General features: G+C 25.8%; 2 protein-coding genes across 2 annotated transcripts in view; one reads left to right on the top strand and one right to left on the bottom strand.

Moving 5' to 3' along the window:
- The first annotated feature begins 46 nt into the window (after positions 1 to 46).
- On the top strand, positions 47 to 16,957 carry LOC107444833 (WW domain-binding protein 11). The gene is made up of 14 exons (XM_043039998.2): positions 47 to 266; positions 1,391 to 1,422; positions 4,215 to 4,308; positions 4,438 to 4,535; positions 4,704 to 4,791; positions 6,912 to 6,983; positions 7,144 to 7,243; positions 9,740 to 9,852; positions 10,677 to 10,718; positions 10,800 to 10,903; positions 11,309 to 11,444; positions 13,346 to 13,531; positions 14,491 to 14,820; positions 16,775 to 16,957. The coding sequence occupies exons 1-14, from the start codon at positions 203 to 205 to the stop codon at positions 16,891 to 16,893; spliced, it is 1,578 nt and encodes a 525-aa protein (XP_042895932.1). The 5' UTR covers positions 47 to 202; the 3' UTR covers positions 16,894 to 16,957.
- A 1,070-nt stretch (positions 16,958 to 18,027) lies between these two features.
- LOC107444832 (protein HID1) overlaps positions 18,028 to 22,744 on the bottom strand; it is a 23,039-nt gene continuing 18,322 nt past the window's right edge. Inside the window, exon 19 of the mRNA XM_043039986.2 lies at positions 18,028 to 19,405. Coding sequence (XP_042895920.1) covers positions 19,342 to 19,405 — 64 coding nt within the window. The 3' untranslated portion in view covers positions 18,028 to 19,341. The remainder of the gene's footprint in view (positions 19,406 to 22,744) is intronic.

Raw genomic sequence — 22,744 nt, 5'->3', positions numbered from 1 at the left:
ACCCTGTTTGAAGTTTTTTTAAAGTGACCTAGTGAAGGAGAATAGTGCAAAAATAAGCGGCAGGAAACGATACTGCTACTGAATCCCACTGATCGATGCTAGTAAACAAGTAGTAGTTTCATTTATAAGTCAGTCGTTTTAATATTTTATAGGGAAATAAATCTATAATTTTAATAAAAACGTTTACTTAAAGCAATTAAAAATGGGTAGAAGGTCTATAAATACTACTAAGAGTGGGAAGTATATGAATCCTACTGATCAAGCTCGTAAGTATACTATGGCATTTGAATGCATTTTGTTTAGTTAGTTAATTCTGCTGTTTTTACTATGAGACTCTGAATACTATCCTTATACGTTACGCAAAATTAAAATATAATGCATCTTCTGGTGATTAGTTGTATTCTTACTAAAATGTAACAATAATTAGACCAACAATTTAAAGGAATGCAATTTTATTTATCCCTATATCTTTCCTGTTATATAATATTTTTTTGGGACTTTATCACGAACGAAAATTCGCAAAAAGGGACCAAATTATATTGTATAACTCATAGCTATCACCAGGTAAGCCACTAGTTATTTTTTTGAAGAAAGATGATTGTATCTTGATTTGCGGCACCATAATCACCAAGCCTTGGCAACTTATAGACAGCAGAGTTCGATAAACTTATAATAGAAAGCATCAATATACCACCTCGAAAGGGTATAATTAGTAGCCACCCCATGCAAACATCTGCATGCGTTTTTTAAAAAAATTGCAAGTTTGAAATCCATTTGGCAATTGTAGTTGACGCGACATATTATGTTTAGATATCCTCATTTTTGCTAGTAAATAAACCATTTGGTGACAGTTGTTGCTGTAAACGAGCTCTTATATTACTATTCTTCATAAAAAAATTGTATTCTACTATGAACGTTCAAAAATAAGAAACTTGAATTTTTTTTAAATATTATCTTAGTCTTATTAAGTGAAATTCAAGAGTGTTACTTGAAGGAGCAAGCATTTTTAAAGAGAATATTTGAACATTTTTTAAGTTTCATATTTTAAACTTTCTTTTTAGTTCTGAAAATGCTGATTTAATACTGTTGATTTTTTATTATGTTTATTTTCTTATGACTTGTTTGATTATAAGTTTTTCCGTTGGTCCTTTGAGGGGAGGAATTGTAAAATTTTTAGTTAATTCAACCACTATTACTTTTATAGTATCAACGCATACCATTAAACCCCCTAAATTTTTTAAATAAATTATTTAGGAATAAAATGTTGCTATCTCAGTAGATTGAAACTGGCCGAAAATTTCATCTAAATGACTCTGACATATTTATTAATTTTTTTTAAAGAAATTCTTTAGTTTTTTCTTTTACTAATGTGTATTTCTGTTTATTGTAGGAAAAGAAGCAAGAAAACGAGAGTTGAAAAAGGTAATTTCATGGATGCCACATTTCAATCTGTTGAACTTTTATAGGAAACTCACTAATATGTTAACAATATATTCAAAAAACTAAAATATTTATGAATCTTTTTTCCACTGTATACCATATCTTTTTTTAAAAAAAATTTGATTATAAGTTTAGAATAAAGTAAAGTAGAGAATTATTTTACAATATTTCCAGTAAAAAAAAATCAACAAACCAATAAATGATGTGAAAAAGAAGATAAAAAGGGTTTGGATTGGGATTAAGGGGGCTAAAATATTTTGATTTTTCCTGTTTTGTCATTTGTTTCATATAAATATATGTATATCTATTTTTTTCCATAACGCAACATAGCTTTTTTTTGTTGAAAATTTAGAGTAATATTTCTATAGTTAAAGAAATTTTTCAAAAGATTTTCTATTCTACCTTTAGTTACAGATTAATAGGTTTCTTAATCTTTTAACTAAATTGCTATAATTTAATATTTAAAATTTTTCTTATGATTTTCCATTTTACTAGAAATGTCTATTTTAAATTAATTTGTGTCGCAAAATTTGTCATGAATAAAAATCATTGCTGAATCAGTGATTAATTTGTAAAATTTTGTTCAATATATTCAAAAAACATTTTTTTTGGAAGCAATGCAAATAATATTAATTTATTATATGTTTTATTTAGTATTCTTATTGTTTCCATAGATGTATATATTCTTGTCATATATTTTGTCTGTAGACTGACTGTTTGAAAATTAAAATGAAATAATTAAAAATAATATTNGAGAAATATCACAATTTTAAATTAAAATTATGGTTTGCTAATTGAAATTTTAGTTTAATAGTTAAAGAGTCTGCCCAAGCCAAATTTGCTAGGGTACCTTCACAAATTCAACTTTAGGAAAAACAATAGTTTCAAAAAGTACTTTTTTTAAAAATTTATTTTTGTGTTTCGTACGAAACAAATAAATCTATATTTTTGTGTCGACCTTTTAATATTATTTTTAATTTTCACAAAATAAATACCTCTCAGAAAAACCTAGATAGACCCCTTTCATTAAATTCTCTATTTCATTTAGTGTCGACCTTTTAATATTATTTTTAATTTTCACAAATAATGTCTAAATTTTCACAAAATAAATACCTCTCAGAAAAACCTAGATAGACCCCTTTCATTAAATTCTCTATTTCATTTAGTCTTCAAATTTCAGTTATGCATTTGTTTCAAAATGGTTGCTATGCATTCAAAACTATATATTATAATGAAAAATTATATTAGTAAGTTAGAGCTTCTAAAATATTGTTATAATATTATTTTTATATTAATTTAATTTTGATTAAACATTTATAAAGGAGTTTTTAATCATAAGTGAAAGTTCTCACAATGTGTTTGAATAAAAAAAAACCTGATTTGAATCAAAAAAATCCGATTTAAATAAAAAAAATCCCGAACCCTGAGCAAAAGTAACCCATGTGGGAACTCTTTCTTATATTCCAGCAGAACATGAGAATAAGTTAGCTGCTTACCTAAAATGTATGGCAGGATACAAAGATTTTTGGAAAATTTAAAGTGCTAACCTTTATTTTTGCTTTTTAAATAAATCGTTTTATTAGCTGCTTAAACATATATTTTTGGTTTATTTGTTTGATCTTAATGTTTTATCTGTTAATTACCACTGCATAATTATTTTTAAACAGCCCCATTATGATTAAAACTGGTGATCAGGAATTACCCCAGAAAGGATCAAGAGAAGGGGTAATTCCTGATCACTAAAAATTTAAAATATTTTAAATTCTAATTAGATTTTCAAACAAAGCAAGGTAGCCTGGGACTCATCTCATATAGCCTCAAACTTCCAGTAAATATTATAATTCTATCTTGAATAGTTTTCTTACAAAATAGATGTTTGCATTTTTTGATCAGGAATTACCCCAGGTCACCCTATTTCTATAGTTAAAGAAATTTTTCAAAAGATTTTCCATTCTACCTTTAGTTACAGATTAATAGGTTTCTTAATCTTTTAATTAAATTGCTACTATAATTTAATATTTAAAATTTTTCATATGATTTTCCATTTTACAAGAAATGTCTATTTTAAATTAATTTGAGTCGTAAAATTTGTCACGAATAAAAATCATTGCTGAATCGTGATTAATTTGTAAAATTTTTGTTCAACATCTTCAAAAAACATTTTTTTTTGGAAGCAATGCAAATTATATTAATTTATTATATGTTTTATTTAGTATTCTTATTGTTTCCATAGATGTATATATTCTTGTCATATATTTTGTCTGTAGACAGACTATTTGAAAATTAAAAAGATATAAAAATAAAAGGAGAAAAATAATATTTTATCTTGGTTTGCATTCTTTTTGTTTAAAATCTATGTGTATCAAAATTGAGATTTTTATAAAGATAATAAAAAAGATTTTAATCAATGTTGATGAAACTTATTGTAGAAATATTAAATGATTTATGTAACCAGTTATAAAAAAGCTAAGAATTTTTTGCATTTGTTCTATAAAATTGGATTTAATTCCTTAAAATTTGAGTCAAATGTGCAATAAAAATTCATTGTAAAACAATTCTCTATTGAGTAACATAGAGGAAAAAAAAACGTGTTTTTTTATGTGTGAAAAGAATAAAATTTTACTTAGATTAAATTTGAAATTGAGAGTTTAAAAATTTAAACTGCACTTATCTTTCTTTACTTAATACAATATTTTTATGAATATGTTTGTTCTTCATTACTAAGTAAAAACAAATAACCAGTTCAATATTTAAATTTTTTCCTTTTGTTTCAGAACAAGAAGCAGAGACAAATGGTTAGAGCTGCAGTTTTAAAAGGAAAAGATCCCCTGCAATTAATTAATGATATGGAAAAAATTGATGAAATGGGTAAGTGGGAAAAAAAAAGTATTTATAAAGCAATCTGTTTTATTTTACCTCAGTATTTGAATGTTTAAGTTTTATTGAAATGTTATTTATTTTCATTTTTACTTAAAAAATACTTTACTTTCATTTTAGAGTTCAATGTTAATTCTCCTCCACTATTGAATGAAAAAGTTCTGAAAGATAAGAGAAAAAAACTAAAGGAAACTTGGGATAGAGTAATGAGACTTTATGTGAGTATTCATTTCATGCAATCAAAAATATTACATGCATTGTTCTGAAGCACAAATATTAAATCTTTACATTAAATTTTAAAAACAAATTATTTGACTGTTAGTTTTATAAATATTTTTTTATAATTTTAAGAAATATTTTATCAGTTAACTTCCTTATCTTTTTAGTATAAAGAAGACAGGGAAAGATACAATGAGCTGAAAAAATTGGAGTTAGAGTATGAAGCTAGAAGGAATATACTTATTAAATATTTTGGTAGGTGCAATAGATTTTTATTTTATGCAGATTTTAAATGGTTTAATTATATTTTTCATTATTTTGTTTGTTTATTGTTTTATAAATATGACCTGTAATACCCAGATATTATAAATTTGATTGGTTTTTAATTGTGCACATTAAAATATTTAAAGAATTTGAAAGTGTTCTGTAGAATAATACAAATTTCTTCTATTTACGTAATGTATTTTATGAGAAGTATCTTCTCTGTTTAAAAATTTCACTCTTTTTAGTTCCGAAGAAGAGTTAAATAAATAATTAATTTTCTTTGCTCCATATGTGTGTTTTGCATTTTAGAATTTCTCTTTTTTATGCATTATTCAATTACATCTCAAAATTTTAGTCAAATTCAACATTCATTAAACATTGTTCATTTATTTATTCAATGGCTTGACTTGGACCATGCAATATAGCTAAATTTGTACTCAGCTATTTTTTTTTTTATTAGTTTATAAGCCCTACTTTTTTTATACAGATATTTTTATACATAAAGATAAGCAATTCAAAAACCCACTTTTGAGTACCGATGATTATCAATCTCTACATCAATTTGAAAAAATTTCATTGTAATTACCTCTTATTTGTTTTTTTTTTCAGCAAAGCTTTTTTTTTCATTTTATATAACTTATAAATCTTGATTTAGAGTTGTAATGTTACATCCTTAGCAATTAATTTAATTGTTAATGTTATGAATCATTATGTAGTCAGACAAACCAATGCATGTACAACATTCGACACTACACACTCCACTTTTTTTTACAGCAGGCACTGTAGTACATCTGTATCAATGCTTTTTTTAATATGCATTGGCGCAAATACACTGCAGTGTTTTAATGTACAATAGAGCGTCGATTATCCGATCGTCCAATTATCCGAACTGTGTCTGAATTCTTTTTTTTTTTTTTTTTAAGTTTAGAATACTTTTCAACCTATCGACAATTTTTGTAAATTGAGAAGAATAAATAATACCCCCTACATCTGAAGACCATATTTAATTTACAACCTTTTTAGCAGTTTTCTTATAGTTGCCATACATACATGTATTGTGATACAGTTAAACCTACATACCCCTTTAGCCCTTTACAACAGAAAATTATGTTCCAAGTATGCGAGGTTCATTTTGATAGTCTAATGGAATGGTTGGAATGCAGAAGGAGTTTATGAATTGATAAGTTCTGAAGTTCTATAATTGGGGAATGGGTAGTTGTAACCTATGGTTAATAATTAGTGATTACAGTGCTTGGAATCTTAAATCTTGGAATAAAATGCTTAACAGAAAAACAAACAAAACTGAAGTTTCTGAACCAGTAGATCTTTCGGATGAAAATGATGAAATTGTTGCTGAAATTTTGAATGAAAATCGGAACTCCACAGACGAAGTGGAAAAAGTAGGTGATCAAGTTCAAGATAGTGGACCTTCTCATATAGAAGCATGCAATCCATTAGATTTCACAATGAATTGGCTAGAACGTCAAAATAATGTTGATCCAGTTAACTTGATTTATTTAAAAAGAATAAGGGATAAATGGCTGCTAAAAAAAACGTGTCTCCTTTGAAACGGGATCTTTGCTGGATTTCTTTTGCAATGAAAAATGTTTTAAAATCAGTAATTGATAAAAAAATTATAAAAAACTGAAATATGATAAAAATAATTCAAAATTAAAAAAATTTTTTTTTATTAAAAATATTTAAAAATTGAAAAAGGAAAAATTTTTTAAACACACCAGAGCTATTTTAGATAGTACTGCCAAGTCCTAAGCCTACAAAAGGTGCGAAGGGAAGTTAATGCATAAATAATAATCATTTACACTAGATTTTAAACAACTTTCCAATTATTCGAACTTTTCATTATCCAAACCATGTTCGGTCCCGAGCAGTTCGGATAATCGGCGAATTACTGTATTTCCTACTATGCATTTATTATCTAATTTACTGTAAAATCTATCTTACTATATACACTTTCCTCTACTACATAGAACATTTTGTTTTCAATATGTATAATAGTTTTCTAATATCATTCTTTTTTTATTGTAACAGAATGGAAGATAAATTGTTTTATTTGTTAGCTTGTTCTAAAATTTTTATTTTCATAAACACAGAGTCTGTCCGAATTGCTCAGCAAGTTCAAGTGGATGAAATTCCTTTGCCAGATGCACCAGCAGCAATGTTTTGTAAGTATATTTTTATAATGGAAATAGTTATACAAATTTTTGTTTTCATAACATGTAAATAAAAAATGTTGTGGAAGTTGTATTTTTTTTCTTCCTCCACATTTTGATGTTAGTGTTAGAGTTTGTATGTTTTATTTTTAAAATCTGTCTTTAATTTCAGTAACTTCACAAATACCTTTACCTAGTGAGATTGAAGGTATGCTGGATGTAGAAAATCTTGTTTTACCTCATTCAATTCTGAAAAAGGCTCCACTGCCAAGGTTTGTTCTTATCTCCTTGTTTAAATTTTATTATTTTTTTTTTAAAGAAAACTATTTACTTGAAATAATAAAATTAAGGTGCATTGTAACCTGCTCTTCTTTTTCAATACTGAAAAAGTCTGATTATTCAGAATTTACCTGATCTGGAAAATTCAAGTAAAAGAATTTTCAGATATTTAAATGGAAAGAATTCATTTTTTTTTTTAAATTTATGAAATGCATTTTTTAACTTTTGTATACTCTATGTCAGGGGTGGCGAACCTTCATACACCAACGTGCCATTTTTTCTAAAATATATTGCAATGAGGTCATAGACGTGCCGACAAATAGTTTTGACTTCGTGATTATTGGGTAAATAATAATACTAAATACTATCAACTCTAAACTCTTTAATTACTACGAAAAAATGCAATTCTCAACTTTTGCAATGTCTCAGTTATATGCGTAATTCAACTTAAAGTAACATCAGTGTGACTTCTGTTGTTGCAGATGGGATGACAAATAACTTATATTAAGGTTATAAGATGTTAGTTTAAGCAGAACTGTTAATTTTTTTTGCTAGTTATTTATTGTTCGCTTGCTTTTTTGTGGTTATTAATTGCTTTTTTGGCATTAATTGTTCTTTTTTTGTGAATTTTAATTGAATTGTTTAATATGCTTCATAGTAAACTTTGTGATCGGTGGCGTGCCCAAAATATTGTGTCGCGTGCCGTAAGTGGCACGCGTGCCACTGGTTCGCCATCCCTGCTCTATATATATACTTTACTCTGTCTATATACTTAGACTCTTTTACACTAAGAACTAGATCGTTAAAAATTTTGCTAACAGAATTTTTTTTATCACTTATAAATTATTATTGTTTTACATTTTTATTTTGTAAGAATAGGAATTTACTATAAAGTTAAACTATTAATAACATCAAACTGAGTTATTATAAATGGTACTATTTTGTATAGTATGATGTATTTAGAAGCATAACAACAGATAATCAGTCTCTTAATGTACTATCTTAGAGACAAGGTTCTTTTCCTGTTTTGAATTTTGGTGCATCTTTTAATATGATTGATAGCACAGTTTTATTTGATCATTCCTAACCCTCTTACATTAAGCTTTCGGCCCTGAAGTACATTTTCCTATTTACCTCATTTCACGAGAGGGATTTTAATAGCAAATGGGCTTATATAGAAACTAAAAAGGTTTACAACATAGGTTACAACAAAAGTTACATACATATTCCTTTTCACTCCTTATAGAGCTTCTATCAAAGCTCTCCATCGCACTCTATTTGTGGCCAGATATTTTACCTCTTCCCTTGTCTTTCCTATTGTTTTTAACTCACTAACTATCATCCACAGGGGTCTGTCTAGGTTTTTCTGAGAGGTACCTATTTTGTGAAAATTTAGCTATAATTTGAGAAAATGAAAAATTATATTAAAAAATCAACACAAAAATATGGTAAAAATATGGATTTATCTTTTCTTATGAGACACAAAAATAAAATTTTAAGAAAAAATATTTTGTGAAACTGCCGTTCTTCCTAAAGTTGAATTTGTGAAAGTACCGCTAAATGGTAGTAAATTTGACTTGGACAGACCCCTGTTCCGGCACCAAGTATTTTTTAGGTCTTCCTCTTTTTCTATTGCCTTGAGGGTTCCAATCAAATCAAAACTTGTTTTACTTTAAATTTTTCAAGTTTATGTAGAACATAACTAATTCATTTCCATTTATGTTTTTTAAATTTCAGCTCAATTGGTTTCTGTTTTGCTATTTAAAGGATTTCTGCATTACAAATTTTATTGAAGATTCTTCTTAAACTATTCTTAAAAAATGCTTGGAAGTTTTTTCATGTTATTTTTATTGTACTGAGTCTCAGATTCATACAGTAGGACATATTTAACTAAAATAAACTATAATAAATAAACTATAATAAATAACTATTCAGTAGGCATAACTATACAGTTATAATAACTATACATAAATATACAGTAGGACATATTTAACGATATATTCTCATTTTAAGGTTTACAAACAATGTATTTAAATAATTAATCAGACCCCAAGTATAAGGATGCTTATAAGAGATTTTTGCAACTTTATATTTTCAAAGATTAAAATTGATATAACGTTTAGTTGGCTTGTGAAGTGCAATTGTTTTTAGTCTGTTTATTTCTATAAATCCTGAAATTTTTAGTTTGAGAAACTTTTTTGAACAGCTTAAAAAATCTTCTCGCATGCAAAGAAAGTATCTTTACTTTGTTGTATTAAAAGCAAATTATTTCCCCCATTCCAAAGAAAAAAAATCATTGCTTGCTTTCATTTTTATTAAACAAGGAAACTTATATTCAGTTGCTAGAGAGGCAGAATTAACTTATATTTTTGTTTCATTTTAGTTCATTCCATTTTTTGTTGTTCTTATTTTATGAATAAACTGTTAGATTGTTGCAGGGAAAAGAGAAAAAATTATAAGATGTTGAATAGGTAAATTTTTTTCTTCAGTGAACCTGTTTTAGCTGCTATTAAACCTCCTGGTGTTCCTCCTGGTCCTATACCTGATCTTTCTAGTGATGATGAAGATTATGTTGAAGAGACAGCAGCAAGAAAAAAGATAAGTATGTAATAAGTATCAATTATGATTTTTCTGATTTGTTTTACCCTATAAAATAAGGATTATTTATGTTGATTATAATCTTAATTTTTAGCTCAGCTTTCTAATTTTGATATTTTTTTGTTTTTATTCCAATTTACTGCAGTTTTATATTAGTAGTGTGGTTATTTATCATGAAAAAATGACTTTAAAAACAATTAAATATAAGCTAATTATTTGATAAAAAAGTAATTTATATTATTATTAGTTTTCATAGATGCAGCATAATAAACGTGATAGAAATGGCATTGGCTGTTTTAGAAATAAAAGAGGATTATTGTTAAAAAAAACAAATTATTGTATAAATCGCTAGTAAAAGTTTACAGTCCCTCAGAAAGTAATAAAAAAAATAGTTTAACCTTTGTTATATATATTTTTTATTTTGGTTATGTATGGTAAAACTAACAAATTAGTTTTAGAGCCTGTTAAAAGTTTAATGTATTTTAAATTTTGTTTTATTCAATTTTATCTGTATGCTTTTATTATTTTTTGTGAATTATTGATTAATTTTAGACTAAATATAAAATTATTCTGTAATATTGGTAATTTCACTTGCATCAAATTTAAAGTTCAATATTGTGATTCGAAATTTAAAGCATCAAATTTAAAGTTTAATTGCTGAAATTAATAGTAATGAAATCACTTGTATGCTAAATAATTTATTTAATATTGCATTTCAGGGTATTTAACCAATATCAATTATTATATGTCTAATTTTGTTTATTTTTTATTCCTATAAACATGCAATAAATATATATTTGAAATAATCTTTTATTTGTTTTATTTTAGATGAAGCTTTAGAGAAGCTTTCTAAGAAGGATCCAAAAGCAGGTAAGTAATACAGAATTAATATTTTTAAAAAGTTATTTCTTTCTTCATGTCTTATTTTAAGTGTTTTATTTTTGAATTTAGCAAAAAGTAGAAAAATCAGATTTGCTGATGAAAATGATGAACAAGAGGAGGAAGAGGAAGAAGACAGTGAAGATGAATCAGAGAATAAATTAGATAAAAAGAAGGTAATTTTGCATTATAAGTATTTTTGTAATAACTCCATTATATAATGGCAGATAACATTATTTAATTCAGAGACGAAATTGCAGAAAATAATTACCAGATTTTTTTAGTAGTATTTTTTTTTTTTTTGCTTTCATTTAAATTTGTCAGATGTGTTGCATGCTTTATTCTAAACATATATTTTACTGTATTGTGCATTTTTATTAATGACTGGAATTAAAAATAATATAATACTTAATAAATTGCGTAATTTAAATCTTTTTATCATACTTTATTAAATTAAATTTATCTAAATGTGGGAAACAGTAGAATATAAAATTTCATTAAATATGAAATTTTACAATTTGTATCGATTGTAAAAACACCTTACTTGCTCTGTATTTAATTTAAAAAATTTTTTTCATTAGGAAAAAAGTGACACGATGGATACGTCTGAAACAGCAACTGAGACTGCTAATAAGCAAAAGCTTGAAGATATTCCAGTTCCACCCATGCCTCAATCTACATCTCTACCTCCTGGTCCACCTCCGCGCTTACCCCAAGGTAAATAATTCTACACTAATGTTTTATGTTACTCAATATATTGTATACTAATATTTTATGTTACTCAATATATTGTATACTAATGTTTTGTTTGATTTTTTTTATTTATTTAGATCTCAGAATATTGTTTAGAAATTTGTCAGAATACTTTCTAAAATTTTCCATTCAATTATGTTATTTTTATAAAAAAAAAACAATTTACTATGTCTTCGTTAGAAATTTTAATTTTGAAGAAAGTTTAAAATTTGTTGTTTTCTTTTATGAGATCTTAATTCTGTTTTTTTTTCTTATAATAGGCTAAAGAATTTAAATATCATAAAATCAGGGGAGATTATATTTTGTGTTTTTTCGTATCCTCTTATACCAGGTCTAAAAAGTAGGAGTAGAGCATGTCGTTTTTCTGTGAAATTTGCAGAGTTCATTGTATCTCAAGATCATTGGTTTGCATGCTTCCCTGTATCAAAAGACCATCGGTTCACTGACTTCGGTTAATCAAAATCTTATAATCTGTCAAAATTTTGACGCATTTCCTAGTTTACATTTTGTTGTTTAAACCCTTTAACAAAATAAATGTAAACATGCATGTGATTCTTCTGTCATTGTGAATATTTGGAACTGCGCAGGGATTCGCTAATATCACGATTCATAATCATGTGGTTTTAATATCAAACATTGATTTTCGTATTTACTTCTTTAAAAGTTTCACATAGCCATTTGTATTCACGTAAGCTCAAAGTCCAATATTGTGATTCACATTCACTCGTTTATGATATCAAACATCAATTTTCTTATTTATACGTCATTTAAAAACTACACAATGTAATTGGTATTCACGTGATATAAAAATCATGCATCATGATTAGTATTTCCAGAAATTAAAAATCATGATATGTATTCAATATTGTGTTTCTTTTCACACAATTTTAAAATTTCATTTCACGATTCATATTCAGGTGATTTTGACTGTTAATTCTCTGGCTTTATGTTCAATTAATTTTCATCAGGCATTTTATTTAAATATTTTTCAGAATGATAATTAGAAATAATAATTTCCTTGTTAAGTATCTTCTGTTTCATAAAAGAATATTTTTATTATTATACAAACCTTTTTTATGCGAATGTCATGTTTTCCTCTTAATTATATTTATTTCCGTATTGTAGTATTTTTGTATTGCCATTATCTTAACTTTTAAGATTTTTTAATAAAAATTTTTTTAAATTAAATTTTTTTAATCATTCTAATTTTTATTGAATTAAATCAATTGTTTAATTTTTATTACATTTTATAAAATGCAAATATAAATAATTAATTCTTTTCTTAGCAATAAATAAATAATTATTTTCTTAACAATTAATGTAATGGCTAACTTTTTAATTCAGTTCAAATGTTGATTTATTCACTGTCATCATTATAGCAAACATCAAAATCTATTTTTAACTCTTCATTCTTTATTTCTCTAACCACAGGAATGTTTCTGTTATAGGGTTATATTGATTCTTGTAGTTCTCGTAAAATCTTTTTGGTCATTAAGCTATAGCCAAATCATCTAAAATTTAAAAGCACTGGGTTGGTTTTGTTTTTGGTTATTTTATTTTTTGCCAAATCACAAACTATGGATCTCTTTCCTTTCTCCTGAGTGCCCATTGAGTCAGTCACTGCTTATTTAAAGTTTGTAAGCTTAAAACAGTGTGAAATATTCTGACTAGACGGTTAATCTAGGATTTTAATTTTATGAAAATACTTAGTATTTTACTTGAAACATTTAGTCTTAACTGTTATGTGTATTTTGGAGCATTTAAAAAAAGTTAACATCATTAAAACTAATGCTAATGTGTTTAATTTATTACAATTTACTAAAAGCTAAATTTTTCAACTCATGTTTTTTTTCTTTTCTTTTTAGGACCACCGCCTAATGTTCAAGTAATGTTCAGACCACCTCCAATACGTACTACTATACCACCCCCTCCTCGTATGCTTCCTCCTGGTGTTCCGCCACCACCTCCTGGTCGACCAACATTACCTCCTCCTGGATTACCAATAAGGCTTGGGACTCCCCCTATACGATTACCTCCTGGTCCACCACCAGGTAAAAAATATATATATTTTATTGTTTTAGTTACTCTTATGGCATTGATGTATATCTGCATCTGCTTCTAGAAACAGCTTTAAATTTTGTATAGCTATAAAAAATGTAAAAATTTCATTCCAAAGGCATATTATTGTTTTGAAATAAATTTAAAATACATTTGCATTTTTTTCAGAATTTATATTTAATTTTTTAATTCTAGTTTCTGTTTTAATTAGAATGATTGTATTTTATGCCTTTTTTTAAAGAAACAGTTTGCATAGCTGTTAAATGTATATTTGTGTTTTTAAAAATATTTTTAAGTATCTGAATTACTATTTAAACTAATAATCTAAATAATGAAAAAATATGTAGTCTTTTTTTTTTTTTTTTTTTTTTTTTTTNTTTTTTTTTTTTTTTTTTTTAATTTTAGCTAAATGTTTTTATTTCTTAAATCTTTTAAATGCATAGGTTCTGTGTTTTTAAAAAAATTTCTCACAGTTTAACAGTTCAAAGTTTATACAAGGCTTTAGTGACACAGTTGGTAAAGATGTTGCTCACACAGCTGGTTGAAAAGCTGGGGGGTAGTGAGTTTGATCCTGACAGTTAACAAAACAACTGGTGTATGCTCAGCTAAGTGCATGCAAAGTCTATTGTGGCTGAAAGTTCCCTCCCTGGATGTGATGTAGAAATTTATAAAAAGAAGTACCAACTTAGGCACTGTTGATGTCGTCTGATCAGAGTAAAAATTACCTTTCATGGCTGTTAAAAGATAGAGCTGTAAAAATAGGGCCAAGTGCTAGGCCATGATTGGGTGATGTGCGTGTACTAAGTTTATGGCTGTGTAATTTTATTATAATTAAAAAAAAAATCTAAAGTAATTTTTGTTTCTTCTCAATTTTTGTTAAATTGGGAGCAAGAAAATGATAATTCAAAGTGTAATATGTTTTAATGGGATTATTTCTTTTTTAATTTATAAGGTCTGCCTCCCCCAAGACTTCTTAGGCCTCCTACTGCCGCTCCTCCTAGGTTATCTGGGTTACCAAATGCATCTTCATCCACCCCGGGCATTTCTCTTGCTCCTACAGCTACAGCTGCTCCACCCATTACAGTTCTCAGCGCACCTCCAAGTCTTATGCAGAGACCTAAAGCTATTCTTGGAGTTGAAGATGCACAAAGATCAGCAACTATTGAGGCTAAACCTCAAATAAGAAATCTTAGTGCTGATGTAATGAGATTTATGCCAACAACATTAAGAGTTAAGCGTGAAGATCGCCATAAGAAGAGTGGTTCTAAGTCTGGATCAACATGTAAGTTTACATTTATTTATTAAATTACATATTAACATAACTTACATGTAATTCAACATGATTTTCTTGCTTTGTTTTAAAATTTCCCTGTGTTTTTGTAGAATTGAGTAGCAATTTAAAAATAGAAATTCCTATTCTGATAAAAATTGCTACTCCAAATAATTTAACAATGAATATTTAAATGCATAAAAAAACATACATATATAGTGAAAACTTGAAGCTCCTATTTTATCTGTGCTTTTCAAAACAATTTTATGAACTTTTTTATGTTTTCTGGAACAACTGTTGATTTTGAATGACCAGATTGTTCAGCATCAATGTTTTTGCACCCGCGTTTAAATTCGAGATAACAGTCTATAATAGTTGATTTCCCTGTTGCATAGTCTCAATGCTTATTAAGACACTGTTTCATTTCAACAGTATTTTTCTGCATCAAAAAACAATTCTTAATCAATATCCGAAATTCTTTTTTATCCATTGTCATTAAAATTACAAAATTAGTGTCACTTGGGTCAAAATCACTTGTAATTGTCAATTGTAGACAATTGTTGTTTGAAGAATGCTACTAACCAGCAATCATATAGTTTTGAATGGAATGGTGCCAGTATATGTCAGACAGTAGACTTATTGAGTGGTGTGTTACAAGTGCATACACAATCTTTTGTTCTGGTGCGGGTAATAAAAATAATGTAGTCAAACTTAAACATATGTACTTATTAACTTACAAATCTAAATATGTTGAATTTATAGGAATTCAAAAAATGATTACTTAAATTAATTTTTGTCCTAAAAGTTAACTATTATTTAGAAAATAAATTTTGTTAATACAGTAATAGATAAATGTGATTATTAATGATGACTTTTTGAGATCATAATTTTCATTATTTATATTATCCACTTTTGGAATTTTTTAGCTTCTTTGCACAAATTCTGTTGTAATTAAATTACATTTCATAGCATTGCATAAACCGAACTTTCATATTGAAAGAGTCACATTCTGACACTTTGAAAAAGACTGTAAACCAGAACATGAACTTAACTATTATAGAGCATGGCTAAAAAAGCAAGCAATTATATATTTTTTTCTCTTTTATATTTTTATTAATCTATTAGACCAGTGGTCTTCAATTTTTTTCAGAATGGAACCGTAAATTATGAACCTTCTTTTGGTAGAATCCCAACTTGAGAGATAAGTTAAATAAAGAAGATTGCAAAATTATTTACCTATAAAAGCTTTAATTTAAAAAAAAAAACACCTAATAAGGGAATGAGAAATTACCTTAGGTCACTTTTTATGTCCAACTATTAAATTCGAAGTCATGGAGCTGTATCTTGTCCCAGTTATAAATGTATGCTTGTAGCTGAAAATGAATAAAACAAGCAGAAACATAGTTTCCTTTGAAATAAAAACTAAAACGAACTGCTGTAGGCGTTGAAAAATGCTATTAGGGAAGCATATTTCTTTATTAACTAATTTGTTAATTTTGTTTTCATTTGAAAATAATTATGAAAGTTTTATACATGCATGATATTTTCCTAATTTTTGAAATATATTGTTATTACAAACATTATAGTTATTAAAAAAATATTCATTTCTTTTTCAATGTCATTTTACATTAAATAATTTCGTGAGGGCAACTGTAACATTAAATAAATAATGGATTATTGATTGGATCTAACAATTATTAAAGGTTTTAAATGTTACTGGTTAAAAGAAATGTCCTCGGAACCCATATGAATGGAACCATAGGGTTCCTTGGAACCTGCTGTATGACTGTTTTAGGGTCAATTTAGTCTTTGTGGGCCATAGGTTTTCCATGTTTACATTTAATTTAATTAGATTTTTAAATGTTTAATTCTGTCATTTTTTTAATATTTTGTTGATTATGATGGTATAATTTATGTGGTTTATTTAGAATTGGGTGCAAGTCATTAAAAGATTATTCTTTTTTAGTTGATCATGGTAAAGATAACTATCCTACTGCTGCTCCTATTGCCAACCCATCAGTCTCAGCTCCAACAAAAGATGATGCATACCAGCAGTTTTTAAGAGAAATGGAAGAGTTATTGTAATTTTTTTTTGTTTTGTAAATAAGTCAGTGTTTATGTGACTGTATAAAATAAATTTTTATTGTTACGTTTGTGTTTTTCAAACTAAAATGGCATTTGGTAAGCATAATTTTGCACAGTTGTAGGAAACTACAACAACAACAAAAAAATAGACTGTTTTTTAGTCTGAGTGAAATATGCAGAAGCAGTTTTAGATAAGCTTCATAACTATAAATAAATTTATTTTATGTCCGAGAGAAGTACAAGTTTCAGAATTGATCCCTTTGGACATGGGATCTGTTATACCAGACATCAATTTCATTCCATATTAGCTTAGTAATTATCAGAATCACGGGTCCTAGTTTTATTTGCTGATGAAGATGCTATTGCTTTTTGAAGCTATGAAAATATTACTACTGAAGGGGTAAATTTGTTTAGAAATAAAGGGCTTTTAAATTCGATATAAAAGATGTGTTTGAGAATGATCTTTTGAGAGTTTAAACCTAATTTTCTGTAGCAGTTAGAGTTCAAAACAGTTTAGCAGCATTTGTAAATAATTTATTACTGAATAAATTGAATGGTGATGATTTGAAAAGTTATGTGTTTGCTGATATTGACTTGAAAAAATATGAAATAAACCATGTGATTATGAGAAATTTTAGTTTTTGCAGGTGTTCTGCTAACTATTGTAAAAGCTGAATTTTAGAAAATGTATGATGAGGTAGATATCACAACTTGCATTGGAAGTCGTTGATCTAACAGTGTAGCCTCAAAGTGGGGAATTTTATCAAGCTAGAAAATAACGTAAATATTTCAATGTTAGGAAAAATGAATAAATTTTTGTTTGAGATACTTAAAATTCCAATATCTTTAAAAAAAGGTCTAGTAAAATTTTGTAAAAAAATTCATATCTAATAGTAAGTGTTTTGCAATATATTTTATGTATCACAGTGCGACATCACATAACAATTATAAAATTTATATTACTGAAAATTTATATTATAATAAAATTTATATTACTGACAAATGAAAATATAGTAAAAGAAAACAAAAAGTATTATTCTATTATTATTTAGTTTTAATTTTGATATAGCTATTAGCTTTTGCTTGATGTAATTCATAAAAGCAAAAAACAGTAAAAAAAAAACACAAATTCAATTCATAAAGGAATGGAATATTTTATTTTTCATAAATACATGAATTTTTATTATGACCTTAAATATTTATAATTGACAAAAAACTATAGTAAAATTGCACAGTCATAGTTTTAATATAAATAAAAAAAAAGAATCTCACACAAAACAGACTAGAATAATGTTAGATATATTAAAGCAAAAATGAAAGTAAAAGTAGTTCGTGCATCAAATAAATTTTGTTTTATAAAATAATCAACAAATATCAAAATAATGTGGTTTAAAAACATCAAACAAATAACAAGAAACTAGAATACACCCAAATATCTATTTATTATATAAAAACTTTAAATAAATGCATGCATCAGTAAAGTAATATATAATTAAAAATATAAAATGCACAGCAAATATTTTGGTTGTAAATTATTTTTACTCATCACAGTAAAAACAGAAATTTGAGGACGAAGTTTAGAAAGGTTTTGAAAGTAACATTAATGCATTTGTTGAAAAATTTGTGTCATACTAGAGAACTAGTCCATTATAAGAATATACTTATAATGGACTATTGGCAATGGTCTAGGAAATAAAATAAAAACATTATATAAATTCAAACTTAAATTTATTCAGTCTATTTTAAAATAATAAAATATTATTTTCATACTACTTACTGTAAAATAACCCTAGGAAAATTAAGATTACTTTAAGGTTTTCCTTACATTTTACTATCCAGATTTTTATTTTATTTATTTCCTAACAATTAAATGGATATACAAAACAAATTAATATATTAATGTTTAAAAAACAAATAAATAAAACTTTTTAGAGGCACTATTATAAATCAATGAGTAAATTTAATAATAGAAATTAAATATAATTATTTCATAATATGTCTATAAAAATAATGTTCTATTTAAAAATCAAATGTTTTATTTACATGTACATAAATATTATTTATACATAATACAAATTTTATGATTTATGTAATGAAATTAATTTTTAATTATCCTTTAAATATTCTTTTTTATAATAATTCCTCCAACTTTATTAGAAAATTATGTAGTATAATTAAAAATATGCTCAAATTTCATGGCTATGGCATGAAAATTTACAGTAGAATATTGAATACAGAAATAAGAAAAATACTTTATGAAATGTAAGGAATAAAATTATACTTCTATAATTGTTCATAATTAGAACAATCAAACAGAAAATAAATATTTAATAAAACAAATAATTAAATTTTAAAATGCATACATCTTTGGAATAAAAGTTTTGGTTTTATTTATCATTAAAACATCTTGGAATAGTGGTTTAGTCAATCACCAGGAAGGGAGAAAATTTATATTCTTTGAATTTCAAACAGTTTAACATCAGTATCGTACCATATTGGTGGGTCGACATTCCTGCAAAATAAATTTGTTTGTTTGATAACATGTTCTGTATAATTGTTATTGTAAAACTATAGCATTCAATAATCAAGATAAAATTTAACATAGATTTGCAGCAGGTATTAAAAACATGGGAATGAAATTGGATTCGAATGAAATTTAAATGAGTCAAATTATGTTTAAAATGGTTATTTCTTGATTTTCTGAAACAACTCAAATTATAATAGAGATGTGTATCAGTTCATAATTTGTACTTAACACTTCAATATAATTTAAAAATTAATTTAAAAAGGTTAGGGATAAAAACGTTATTATATGAAATGTCTCTACGAAGGCCATCATTAACAAAACTGTGTTGAAATAACAAATTAAAAGATAAAGTATAACTTGTATTATTACATCAAACTTAAGTTAAAATTTTCATATTGATATTAGTAGTTGTAATAAGATCACTTCAAACACTATTTGTATCCAAAATAGTGAGAAAAGAATTTTAAATTACAAAAATAATTAAATTTAGACAAAAATTAATTTGAAAAAAATTTTGCATTATTTCAGTGAGATATGTTAAAAAAAAAAGCGTATGTAATACTTTTAATGTTGCCTTCAACCAGAATTAAAAACATACTAAACTTGACATTAAGCTTATTATAATTCAATACATAATTAAATGATATCATGGTGATGTTTACACCTGGAAGTTTCAACCAATGAATGTATGTAAGTACCATTTTGATGACTTTTTTAAATAAATATGTTTTCACCTCCCCCCTAATATAGGAATAAGAAATAATTTATAAAATACTTTCAGGTGTACTGTAGCTATTTTTAGTACTAGGCAAATAAAATTTAAATGTGAAATTAGTATTAAACTAATAAAAAGCACTTAATCTAAACAGTTTTCTGAATCTATTTAGATATAATTCAGATAAAATCTATTTAGATAAATAAATATAATTTATTTTAGAAATAGAAGATATAATAACAAAAACGTTTTTAAATTATTTTTTATATTTGATTTTTTGATTTAGTTTTTTAGATTTAATGAATGTAAAAATGAATATGCATATTTATACTCATATATTTACTTAAAACTTTATTTTCATTAATATAAAAATTTCATTGTAAATAATTTCTGGTGTATTATGGCTATTTTTATAACTAGACAAAATAAATTCAAACGTAAATTTAGTACTAAGTAAATAAAAAGCACTAAATCTGGCCAGTTTTCTAAATATCTTAAGATATAGTTTAGATATAATAATAAAATAAACTTTTAGAGTTATAGTAGATACAGCTCTTTAGATTTAATAAATGTAGAAATAAATACAAATGTTAATATTCATATATTCGCTTGGAATTTTATTTTTAATAATATAGAAAGTTCATTAGAAATATTTTCTGGTGTAGAGTAGCTATTTTTAGAACTATGCAAATGAAATTCAAATGTAAAATTCGTACTAAACAAATAAAAGAGTACTAAATCTGACCAGTTTCCTGAATATTTTTTGCTATAGTTTAGATAAACAATTTTAGATATAGAAAAAGTAGTACAAGAAATTTTTTTATCTATAGCAGATATAATTTTTTAGATTTAATAAATGTAAAAATAAATATGCATGTTTATACTCATATATTCCCTTAAATACTCCTTATACTCATATGTTCCCTTTCATTAATACAGAAATTTCATTAGAAATATTTTCAGAACCAGGCAAACGAAATTCCCTTGTAAAATTAGTACTAAACAAGAATATGTTTAGATAAACATTTTTAGACATAGAAGATATAGTAATAAAATAAAATATTTTATGTATAGTAGATATGAGTATTTTGGATTCTATAAATGTAAAAATAATTACATGTTTATATTTATATATTTGCATCATAAAAATTACTTAAAGCTTTATTTTTGATAGAATATTATATGCTGTCTATCTCAATGTATAGGTCAACCCCCTGTTTTTTATTACGAGATAGATAATTTCTGGTGTCAAATGAATAAGTCAACCGTTGAAAAAACTAAGTATGAAAATTTCTAAAATTAAAAATCATTAAAAACTAAGTCCACAAAAATATTTCACATTGTTCTCTTCAGATTTGATACATTTAACTTCAAATAAAAATGCAATGAGGTGACATTTCAAATAAAGATAAATTTGCAAATGATGTAAGATTGTTAATCAAGTTTGCAAAGTGGGATTCGTATGATGACACTGCTAACATTACTGAATCCGATACACAGTTAAAAAACTTGTAGTTTTATGGTATGTTTTAAAAGTTTTCACTGTGTTATATTTTTTGAAATTGTACTACTGAATAATTTATCGTCACTTTTCTTATTCAAAGTTTTTTTTTCTGAATCCAATTTACAATATTATTTATAAAAAAAACCTTTATAAATAAAGATGTTATATTTTTGAAATACTCTTGAATATCTTAATTTTAGTTTTTTTCTGAAAGGAATGTAAAATATTGTTTTTTAAAAAAAACCTTTATGTGTAAAGATATGATGAAAGAAAATGAAAAATTAATTGTATGTAATACATTAAAAATAGTTTTTGAAAGAAAAGAGGTATATTGATATAGAGTTATTCATATCTATCTCATTGTTTAATAATAATGTTGGTGATATTTCACAATCAACGAATGTCCAACAATATTACCGGTGTATAAGTCTACCCCCTGATTTTCTTAAAATTTTCAGGGTTTGAAAAAAATCTACTTATATACTGGGATATATAGTAATTTTTACATTGTCTTGCATAAATTCTATAATATTATACAGGGTTATAAATCTAATTTTTACTTAACACCTAGATCTAGGTGGACGATAAATAGAATTTTTCAAAACACCCAGAACCATTTGGTAAAAAGATTCAGTTTATGCAGGGTACCTAGATCCAGACAAATTTTTGGACCCAGTAAATAGATATACATATCTTTACACATATCTTACAGTGTAGAAAAAAAAAGATAGTGTTTTAAATTTATGCTGGTATTGTTTACCATAGTTGCATTAAGAAATGGGGAGGCTTAAAAAAGGACAAAAAATAATGAAGTTTCAACAGACTTAAATTACTCAAACGTTGAATTACGGAGCATTTTATTTATATGCAGTATAGATGTAAAGACCTCATATAAATGAACTGCTCCCTCACCTTCAAGAATATGGGCTTACTTGAATAAATACAGGGTGGTACTAATTTGATAAAAAATGAATTACATTGAAGTCAGCACTGGAATAAATAAGTTTTGTAAGTGATAAGAAGCAAATTTTGAATGCATGAAGACATAATTATTTCTTTCCTAGTGAAGTTTTTTTCTTTTCATTTGAATATGTTATGTTCTATT

The sequence above is a fragment of the Parasteatoda tepidariorum genome, chromosome 7 (assembly GCF_043381705.1).
Source record: "Parasteatoda tepidariorum isolate YZ-2023 chromosome 7, CAS_Ptep_4.0, whole genome shotgun sequence".
In the NCBI taxonomy this organism is placed as follows: domain Eukaryota; kingdom Metazoa; phylum Arthropoda; class Arachnida; order Araneae; family Theridiidae; genus Parasteatoda; species Parasteatoda tepidariorum.
Note: the sequence above shows the minus strand (reverse complement) of the source record. Positions and strands in the feature narration are given on the sequence as shown.